At 33.7% G+C, this 11,786-nt stretch overlaps 1 protein-coding gene across 1 annotated transcript; it reads left to right on the top strand.

Moving 5' to 3' along the window:
- The first annotated feature begins 9,383 nt into the window (after window positions 1–9,383).
- Window positions 9,384–10,614, top strand: LOC129886180 (probable 3-hydroxyisobutyrate dehydrogenase-like 1, mitochondrial). The gene has a single exon (XM_055960758.1). The coding sequence runs from the start codon at window positions 9,387–9,389 to the stop codon at window positions 10,506–10,508; it is 1,122 nt and encodes a 373-aa protein (XP_055816733.1). The 5' UTR covers window positions 9,384–9,386; the 3' UTR covers window positions 10,509–10,614.
- Window positions 10,615–11,786: the final 1,172 nt, after the last annotated feature.

Genomic DNA, 11,786 nt, shown 5'->3' with positions numbered 1-11,786 from the left:
TGGTATCGGTTCATTTGTTTACTAAAATTTCAAGTCATTCAGCTACTTTTACTGAGTGGAATATTACTGAAAGCAATTTAGCTTATTTATCAACTTCCAGTTATACCTGAGTTACGGGTTAAAGATAAGGCTAGTAATTTCTATTTCATGAATCGCTAACTCAAGCGACTAATACTTAAAATTTAATTTTAAAATATTAGATTTCAAAATTAATTAAACTCGCGAAGCAGAATATAACGAGTATTAGAAATAACCTGTATTTCACCCAAAAACAAATTAAAATATTAAAAAGTTGCTATAGGAATTTGTTCCATATGCAAGAACTAGACACAGCTGCCTCTGATAGCATCGGTCCAATATATGTTATTTTTTTGTCTCAATTTATGTGACATAAATAGAATTTAGAGGATCAATTAAATTTTAATATGATTTTTAGATATTTTAAAAATTTTAATTATTATGATCTATATTACTTTTACGTCATTTTCAAACAATATATGTTACTAATCTATCCCTATTTATGTGGCATTTATTCTAGAGTCGATTGAATTTTTTATATGTCTTTTAAATATTTTAAGTTGTTAATTATTATAATTTATAGTATTTTGTACGTAGTCTTGAAATCATAAATATTACTCCTTTTGTCCCAATGTATATAACACAGATAGACTTTCAAGAGTCAATCAAATATTGTTAATTATTGAGATTTACAATATTTTTTACGTAGTTTCTAAATTAAATAATACATGTTACTCCTTTTATTCCATTTTATGTGATACCGATAGATTAATTACAAGAATCAATCATTTTTTTTTATGTTTTTAAAAATATTTTAAGTTGCCAATCATCATTATTAAATAAAACAAAAATTAAAACGGAAGAATCATCGAAAAATTACACATATTCCATCAAACTGCTCAAGCAGGCATGTCAATCTGCAGCATGCTTGAGCAGCGGAAAGCTCAAGTTCTTTAGTTTTCAAATTGAATAATACATGTTACTCTTTTTGTCCCATTTTATGTGACACCAACAGATAATTTCAAGAATCAATCGAATTTTTTTAAATGTTTTTAAGGAATTTCAAGAATCATTCTACCATGACTTTCTCACTTTTGTTATTCCTTGTTTTCATCTTGTTTGTCCTTATCTGACCTCTTATCTTGTTTTTTTCTCTTGAAGCCGAGGGTCTTTCGGAAACAGCCGCCCTACCTTTCAAGGTGAGGGTTAGGTCTGTGTACACTCTATCCTCCCCAGACCTCACATTGTGAGATTATATTGGGTTTGTTGTTGTTGTTGTTGTATAGTATATTTTTTGTAATTTTTAAATATAAAAAAATAACCCAAATAAATTAAAATAAAAAAAATACTAAAAAATTACAGATATATCCTCAAATTGCTCAAACAGACATATCGACCTGCTGCTTGCTTGAGCAGCTTAACTCCCTCTTAATTTTGTTGGATACATTGAGTAATTGCCACACAAGCACACGTGACAATGAAACACAGGTGCTAAATGTGGCTTTTTATATAAGGAAAAATATAAACCAATGTTTTGTAAGTTGGCACTAGTGGATGTCCCACTAGGCAACTTACCTATCAAATTGTCATCTTTTTGTGGCTATAAATATAGCTAAGCACCGAAGAGTGAGAGACGGCAACATACATACGTTTTCTCCTCTGTTATCCTTTCTTTTCTTTTACTCTCTCCTTCCTATTTTGTTAAGTTAGTGTATTTTATAATACGTTATCAGGACGAAATTCTAATTTTCTGCAGATAAATTAACTCCTAATATCAGGTATATTTACTGAAAAGTTTTAATTTTACTTGTCTTTGTTCTTTCTAAATTAATTTCTATCTCAGTTGTCATCATGTCAAATTTATCAAAACTTGAGTTTGTGACACTTGACATTTTCGGAAAAAATTATTTATCATGGATCCTTGATGCTGAAATTCACCTTAACGCTAAAGGTCTTGGTGATACTATTAAACAAGAAAATAAAGCATCAAGCCAAGATAAAGCAAAATCCATGATTTTTCTCCGTCATCACATTAATGAAGGATTAAAAACTAAATATTTAACTGTGAAAGACTGTAATATCCCCTAAAAACGTTGTATACGATGTTTCAATTTTTGCCTAAACATGACACAGCCTCTGTATTTTGGTCATAACTTTTCATAGAAATATCCAAATTGAGTGATTCAAATTTCTGAGTAACCACAAGATCATTACCTACAACTTTTATGAAGACCATATTTTAAGATTCGGAGGTTAAGTAGGTCAAATAAATTAATCTTTGTAAGGTAGGATGCTGTTACGGAAATAAGTGTTTATAGAAGAAAAATCATATCTCACTGTAGGTTTATCCAAATTGGTTGATTCTTGAACGATATGAAACTAGACATCCATAGCTACAATTCTTATGAAGACACCAAATCCTAATAAGGAATTTATCTTATTCAAACGCAGCTCCCAAAACGAGTATTCTGTCAAAGATAACTCATTTCACCTACCATAGAAAGATCTAGATACATTTGACATCACTCATGACATAAATTGTCCTCCATTTAACATCATCCATGACATCAATATAATCCACTAAATTTTCAGATTTTTATTTATAATTATTTTATTTATTGTTAGGTCCTCTTTCCCACCTATAAATACCCACCTTATTTCCTCATTTTATTCATCAAGCTTTCTCAAGCAAATCTTCTCTCTATACACTTCTTTACACATTCTCAAATATAGTTTTAGTTCTTAGTAGTGAAGAAATACTATTCCGGTAATTCATATATTCCGGGTAGTACACAAAACGTTCCGGCAAGGAGAAAAGCTAGGACTCAAGAGTGGTCATTAAGTCTTCCGGTACCAACTAAAGCTTCGGTTTCCAGGTATGTAAGGCTTCAATGAGAGTATTTCTTCCACTCTCATGTCTAAATTATTTTGATTATATGATAAATTATATTTATTTTCTCTAAGCTCTACTCTAAGTTATGTGGGTATTTATCCATGGGTTCTTCCACCCATGTAGTCCAAAAACTCTTTCAATTAAGTCTCTTGATTTCAAGTAATATTTTCTTATGGTAATTCTTAATTTTACTTAATAATATGAATCATGGTTAAACTAATGATTATTGCTCTATTTTGATGCAACATAATTTCATATGTATGAATTGATGGTTTACAAGTAATTCTTTTATTTATCTATTTAAAGGTTCTTGAAATTCATGGTGGGTTGTTTAAAGCATGATTTTTAATTAATGGATTTCAAAGTATTTATGTATATTTATTTACATACATATTTGCAAGTTGAAGTGATTTGAACCCACCTAGTTTTACTATGTTTTTAATAAAGTTTGACTTGAAAGCTTTGACTCCAAATAAATATTTATGAAAGTAATATCTATAATAAAAAAGGGAGTCTTATGAAATGAAATAAGGATGAAATGATATGAATGATGGATTCTTTATGCAATAAGGACAATTCTTGCATATTTGAATTATTAAATGTTTTAATGAGCTATTCTACCGAATATGATGTTTGAATTCTCAAGTTATATGCTATGAATATTTTGAAGTATTAAACTATTCCGTGGGATTGACTTAGCACCGAATGAGGCATTGAGGTGGGATTCGGTAAGGGAATCCTAGTAGCAACCCCTTGTCTCATTAACTATGTGCCAACATAGGAGCCCTTGTAGGCTTAGGCTAATGGATCCATAAATAGCCCTTAAAGTTAAAGTTAAAGAAATGAATGAAGTTGACGGAGTTCTACCTGGCAAGTAGTCTCCCCGGCCAACGTAGGGGGTTATGTTGGATTCCATGTAATAGCTCGCATGGTCTTAAATGTCGGTTATGGTTAATTTCCCACAAAATGAATGTTTTAAAGGATATCCATATGATTTATTATGCATGTATTACATTATGTTCCATATTACATAAATGTTATAATATTTTCTCAATGTTCATGCATCCTTACATACTTAGTACATTCAAAGTACTAACGCATACTCTTTTGCCTACATGATATCACCATGTAGGGATCAGTGCTCCTTCTCATTCTCCTCCACGTGGCTAGTTGATATTCCATTGAAAACTACTTTTGGTGAGTTCCCATGTTCCGGGAACAATACTCCTTTATCTTTCTAGTTTATGATATGTTAAGATATTTTACCATGGAATTTCTTCTATTATGATTGAGGGTGAGCTAGGGACTTGTCTTAGCCCCGTTAAATCTAATAGTTAGAGGTATTGTTGGACATATATAAGTTGAAGATTTATTATGATTTCCGCTTGTTTATTTATCATCATTACCTATGAAAGGCTAAAAGAATGCTAAGAGGCTTGTTTGAGGTACTTTCGGGTTCCTCATTCGCCATGTCACGTCTAGGCCGTAGGCTTGAGTCGTGACAAAGACCCCCTTGAATTATGGACTAATTTGAAGGAACGATATCACCACCTAAAATTTACGGTGTTACCAAAAGCCCGATATGACTGAATACACCTTCGATTTCAAGATTTTAAAACTGTGACAGAGTATAATTCTACTATCCATAAGGTAAGTTCCATGTTAAAATTATGTGGAGATACTATCACTAATGATGACTTACTTGAGAAAATTCTTTCCACTTTTCACGCTTCAAATGTGTTGCTACAACAGCAATATCGTGAAAAAGAATTTAAGAAGTATTTTGAATTAATTAAATGTCTACTTGTGGCTAAGCAAAATAATACTTTGCTGATGAAAAATCATGAAGTCCGTCCCACTAAGTCTGCTCCATTCTCTGAAGCAGATGTTTTAGCAGCACATAATCTGTCTGAATCAAGACAAAATAATTATCGCGGCCGCGGTTGTGGCCGTAGTCGTGGACGTGGATGAGGACATGGTAGAGGAAGAAACAATTATCGTCATCATGATGGAAATAAACATGAGAACAATAAAGTTTCTCAAAATAATTTTTCCAGAGGTAAATCCAATATTTGTCACCGATGTGGTATGAAGGGTAATTGGGCACGTGAATATCGTACGTCTGATCATTTTATGAAATTTTATCAAGCCTCTCTCAAAAGAAGAGATAATAATGTAGAGGCGCACTTGAACTTTCGACATAATGATAATGAAGCAACTACCTCAAATTAATATGAAGATATTGAGGCGAATCTTGCTTATAAAGATGATGATTTTGAAGATCTACCAAATATTACTCATTTGAAAGCTGAAGACTTTATGAATATTGACTGAATGATTGATCTTCCAATTGGAGATAAATATTATAAAAAATAGTTACTGTTTTTCTTATTATGTTTGATATTATGTTGTCCTTCGTAAAATATTTCTTAAGGCAATACAGTTTCTTAAAATTTCTTATGTTGTTAGTTTTTCATGTTCTTATAATGTATCTTTTTGTTTATGAAGAATATGGAAATTCCAGTCCTCGGTTGGATTCAAAAACAATTATGATGATATATGTTTTATTGATAATGCCACAACACACACTATTTTAAGAGATAAGAAATATTTCTCTTATTTGATTATGAAAGAAGCTAATGTTAATACAATATCTGATAGTACAAGATTAATTGAAGGATCCAGAAAAGCTAAAGTTGTACTTATCGGAGAAACAAATTTAACAATTAATGAAGTATTATATTGTAATAAGTTTCAAAGAAACTTATTAAGTTTCAAAGACATTCGTCAAAATGGTTATCATATTGAGACTACAAATGATGGAAAAAATGAATATCTTTACATTACTACAATGATGTCAGGTAAAAAATTTAAACTTGAAAATTTACCCGCTCATTCATCCAACTTATACTTCACAAGTATTAGCATGGTTGAAACACATGCCATAGTAAACCAAATCAAAGATTTACTAACTCAAATAATTTTATTATTTGGCATGATCGATTGGGTCATCCCGATTCTAATATAATGTGCAAAATAATTGAGAGTTCACACGAACACTCTTTGAAGAACCAAAAGATTCTTCAATTTAAAGAATTCTCTTGTGTTGCATGTTTCAAGGCAAATTGATTACTAGACCATTAGTAATCAAAGTGGGCATTGAATCCCCAACATTTCTGAAACGTACACAGGGTGATATATGTGGGTCTATTCACCCATCATGTGGATCATTTAAATATAATATGGTTTTAATAGATGCATCTGCAAGATGGTCACATGTATGCTTATTATCAACTCGTAATATGACATTTGCGAGATTACTTTCTCAAATAATTAAGTTAAGACCACACTTTTCAGATTATGTAATAAAGAAAATTCGTCTTGATAATGCTGATGAGTTCACATCTCAGACATTTAATGATTATTGTTTGTCCACTGGATAATAGTTGAGCATCTGATTGCTCATGTTCATACTTAAAATGGTCTAACAGAATCATTAATGAAACGTCTCTAATTAATTGCTAGACCAATGTTTATGCGAACAAAACTTTTCATTTCATTATGGGGTCATGCTATTTTGCATGCAACAAGTCTTGTGCGGATCAGACCCACAAGTTATCATAAAGTCTCCCCATTACAATTGACTTTTGGTAAGGAGCCGAACATTTTCCATCTTAGAATATTTAGATGTGCAGTATATGTTCCAATTGCTCCACCACAACACACAAAGATGGGACCCCAAAGAAGATTGGAGATATATGTTGGGTATGAATCTCCTTCTATCATAAAATATTTGGAACCTATGATTGGAGATTTATTTATTGCAGAATTTGTTGATTGTCATTTTGATGAATCAGTATACCCAAAATTAGGGGGAGAAAATAAGCAGCTGAAAAAAGAAATAGATTGGAATGCATTATCACTATCTCATTTAGATCCTCGTACAAATAAATGTGATCTGAAAGTTCAAAAGATAATTTATTTGCAAAATATTGCAATTCAACTTCCAGATGCATTCACTGACCTATCACGAGTTACTAAATCTCATATTCCAGCTGCTAATGCTCCAATTCTAGTTAATGTCCCAGTAGGATAATTAATTAATGCAAATGAATCTAAACCATTAAAACGTAGTAGACCGATCAGTTCCAAAGATAAAAATCCTCAAAAAAAAAGAAGCAAACAATCAAGATGGTCATGATATGAAAGAATTTGTTCAAGAAGAGCGAGGATACATAACAATTGATAAGACCTTGGAAGAGGTTAAAATGCCTGAAAATAATAAAGAAATTTCAATAAATTATGTGTCATCAGAAAAAATATGGAACTGAAATAATATAATTGTAGACAATAGTTTTGCTTATAATGTTGCTATTGAAATAATGCAACAAAATGGAGATCTTGAACCAAAATCTATCGATGAATGTAGACAGAGGAATGATTGACCAAAATGGAAAGATGCAATTCAAGTTGAATTAGCTTCACTTGAAAAACACGAAATTTTCGGACCGATAGTCCGAACATTTGAAGGTATAAAACCAGTGGGGTACAAATGGGTCTTTGTGCAAAAACGAAATAAAAAAAATGAAGTCGTAAGATATAAAGCACGACTTGTGGCGCAAGAATTTTCGCAAAGACCTGTCATTGATTATATGGAAACATATTCTTCTGTGGTGGATGCAATCACTTTCAGGTATCTTATATATTTGGCAGTTCATGAAAAATTTGGCATGCATTTGATGGATGTCGTTACAGCCTATTTATATGATTCTCTAGATAACGATATTTTTATGAAAATTCCTGAAAGATTTAAAATACCTAAAAGATATAAAAAATTTTGCGAAACTTGTTCAATAAAACTTCAAAAATCTTTATACGAGCTGAAAGAAGGATATAAAAATGATCCAATTTGCCCTTGTGTCTTTATGAAAAGGTCTGGATCTGAATTTTTCATAATAGCAGTATATGTTGATGATTTGAATATTATCGGAACTCTTGAAGAACTTTCAAAGGCAATAAAATATCTGAAAAGGGAATTTGAAATGAAAGACCTCGGAAAAATAAAATTTTGTCTTGGTCTACAAATTGAACATTTTGCAAATGAGATATTTGTCCATCAATCAACATATACAGAAAATATTTTAAGAATATTTTACATGGATAAAGCACACCCACTGAGTACCCTAATAGTTGTGAGATCTCTTGATATTAATAAAGATTCATTTCGACCTCATGAAAATGATGAAGAGCTTGTTGGTGTTGAAATACCATACCTTAGTGCAATTGGTGCATTAATGTATCTTGCCAACAATTCTAGATCAAATATAACTTTCTTAGTAAACTTGTTAGCAAAATTTAGTTCTTCCCAACGCGAAGACACTGGAATGGAATTAAGCATATATTTAGATACCTTTGAGGGACCACAGATGTGGGATTGTTTTACTCAAATGAATCTAGTCAGAATTGATTTGGTTATGCAGATGCAAGATATTTGTTTGATCTCCATAAATATCGATCGCAGATGAGCTATTATTTACATGTGGTGGTACAACTATATCATAGCGTTCAACAAAGCAAACTATGGTTGCCACTTCTTCAAATCATGCAAAAATAATAGCCATTCATGAAGCAAGTCGAGAATGTATTTGGTTAAGATCAATAACTCAACACATTCAAGAAACATGTGGCATTTCTTTGACAAGAGACGCTCTAACAATATTGTATGAAGACAATGATGCATGTATAGCTCAACTAAAGGGAGGATACATCAAAGGAGACATAACAAAACATATTTCACCAAAATTCTTCTTTACCCATGATCTTCAAAAAAAAGGTGAAGTAGATGTTCAACAAGTTCGTTCAAATGATAATTTAGCAGATATGTTCACCAAAGCCTTGCCAACTTCAACCTTTGAGAAATTGAGATACAAGATTGAAATGTGTCATCTTCAAGATATTAAATGATGTCTTCATCAGGGGGAGTATAATAGCGATGCACTCCTTTTTCCTTAGTCTAGGATTTGTTCCATTGGGTTTTTCTAACAAGGTTTTTAATGAGGTAGCAATCAAGGTGTATTACCAGGTGTGTGTACTCTTTTTCCTCCATTAGGTTTTTTTCCACTAGGTTTTTTCTAGTAAGGTTTTAACGAGCCACAACATCTATGGATATTCAGGATAACTATGTATATTATTTCTTGTAAAGTTTCTTTTATTACACGTGAACATTCAAGGAAAAGTATTTTGAAAGTTGGCACTAGTGGATGTCCCACTAGGCAACTTGCCTATCAAATTGTAATCTTTTTGTGGCTATAAATATAGTCAAACTCTGAAGAGTGAGAGATGACAACATAGAACGTTTTCTCTCCTCTGTTCTCCTTTTTTTTTCTTTTACTCTCTTCTTCTTATTTTGTTAACTTAGTGTATTTTATAATAATCAAGACTTTTTCTCATAAAAAAAATAATAGATCTTCCTTGCATGAACTTCCTCCTTAAAAAAAAAATAAAGAAAATAAATCTTCTTTTCTCTATGACTCATAATATATCTTCTTCCTTCCCTAAATTTGTGCGGCTCCTGCGTATACTTCCCCACCATCACTACCACTGTCGCTACGCGCCTCAAAATATCTTCACCATCTCCGCCGCCATCTATCTCCGCCGTACTATGGCAACCGCCGTTGACCCATCCAATACTCGTCTGGGATGGATCGGTACCGGAGTAATGGGCCGCTCTATGTGTGCGCACCTGATTAACGCCGGTTACACTCTCACTGTCTTCACTCGGACACCATCCAAGGCCCAGGAACTTATCTCCATGGGAGCTCACTGGGTTGACACTCCAAAGGCCGTCGCTTCCCAATCCGACGTCGTTTTCTCTATCGTTGGCTACCCTTCTGACGTTCGCCAGGTAATCCTCGATTCAAACTCCGGCGCTCTTTCCGGTCTTCGCAGAGGCGGCGTCATCATAGATATGACTACTTCCGAACCTTCCCTAGCTGTTGAAATTCACTCCGCAGCCTCTGCCGCTGGCTGCTCCTCCATTGATGCCCCCGTTTCTGGAGGCGATCGCGGAGCTCGGAGTGCTTCTTTATCCATCTTTGCCGGTGGAGAGGAATCTGTTGTCCAAAGGCTTAATCCATTGTTTAACCTTCTCGGCAAAGTTTATTACATGGGTGCCCCTGGAAAAGGGCAGTTCACAAAATTGGGAAACCAAGTAGTTATTGCTTCCTCTATGGTGGGACTATGCGAGGGCTTAATTTACGCCCATAAAGCTGGTTTGGATTTGAATCAGTTTTTGAATGCCATTTCAACAGGTGCTGCTGGCTCAAAATCATTAGACTTGTATGGGAGTAGGATACTTAGTAGGGATTTGGAACCTGGATTTTATGTGAATCATTTCGTCAAGGATTTGGGAATATGTTTGAGAGAATGCCAGAATATGGGTCTCGCTTTGCCTGGGCTGGCGTTGGCTCAGCAGCTCTATCTCTCGCTTAAAGCTCACGGTGAGGGTGATTTGGGAACCCAAGCTCTCATTCTAGCGCTTGAGAGGATTAACAATTTGTCCCTTCAATCTGATGCTTCTGCTATTGGCAAACCTTAGGTCTCTTTGATCCTTGACTACTTTGTATCCGCTTATGAATGTTAATGTTCTTACATTTGTATTATGTATCCATTTATGAGTGTTAATGTTCTTACATATAACAGAAGGTGAGAGTTGGAATAATCTCTAGTAATTTGATGAGACTTCCAGGGCAAAAGATCGACTTTTGTCACTACACCGAGACTTGAAGCTGTTGGCTACAATTTCTTTAGTTGTTCATCATTAATCAGGGTATTAAAAGGCACAGGTACTCCTGTAACTCTGGCTCTAATTGAATGCACTTGAACATAGGCTGTCCAAACAAGCACTCTCCGCACGGCAGTTGAAGAGCCTTTTGAAGGCTTTCCTCCTAGAGGAGAGGAGGAAAACTAATGATCCATGCAGTTCATACAGTGGCATTTCTAGCTAAGCTTATCATCTTATCACATTTGACATCAATTTGCTTCACTTACTTTCTTGTTCAGTTGCTTTGACGCCATTTTATTTAAATACCCCAACTAATCTGGTGATTATACCAGTATTTAGATTTGATGAATTGATTTTTTTTTGATGAAGTGAGATTTCATTAAGGCATCCAGTAGATGCAAAGATACAAAAGGGGATCTGTCAGCTCAATAAGAACAAAAACTTATAGAGCTGAGGAGCTGACAAAATCCAGGCAGTGATCTAAGTTGTTTACAGGGGAAAAGTTAGCCCAGCTAAAAAGGTTAACCAAACAACTAGCCTTAAGCTTACAAATTGGAGTTAAAACTCCATCGAAACATCTCTTGTTTCTTTCATTCCAAGTAACCCAGAAAATACAAGCTGGGGTCATGATCCAGATTTTCACGATTGGTTTTCTTCCTTCCTTAGAGCTCCAACTAGTGTAGGCATCTCTGATATTGAAGGGCATGGACCAACTTATACCAAAAAGCACTGATGAATTGATTTTCTATTGAGGGAAGTTGATAGTGGATAGAACTTAGAAGAAGAACTTTATAGGCGAAAGAAAGATAAGGGCAAGATTGCAGGATGTCAATTTAAAACTTGATTTCTTCATTGGGTTACTGTTTATTTGATTGCCCAGCAACTTCACGCCTTCGTCTGCCCCGGCAAGCAAAGCTTCTTTCAATGGCAACCATTATCAGCAGCCTTCTCCAGACTTCATTTTTTAAAAAAATAATTGCTTCTTAGTGTTATATGTACTGTCATATTCATTCACTAGTCATGATTTGCACTTATTCGGTAGAACTGGCACCTTACTGTTATCGAGGTGATGAATTATCCAAAGAATTTATT

This window comes from Solanum dulcamara, chromosome 4 (genome assembly GCF_947179165.1).
Source record: "Solanum dulcamara chromosome 4, daSolDulc1.2, whole genome shotgun sequence".
In the NCBI taxonomy this organism is placed as follows: domain Eukaryota; kingdom Viridiplantae; phylum Streptophyta; class Magnoliopsida; order Solanales; family Solanaceae; genus Solanum; species Solanum dulcamara.
The sequence above is the reverse complement of the archived record's forward strand: the minus strand, read 5'-3'. Positions and strand labels throughout refer to the sequence as shown.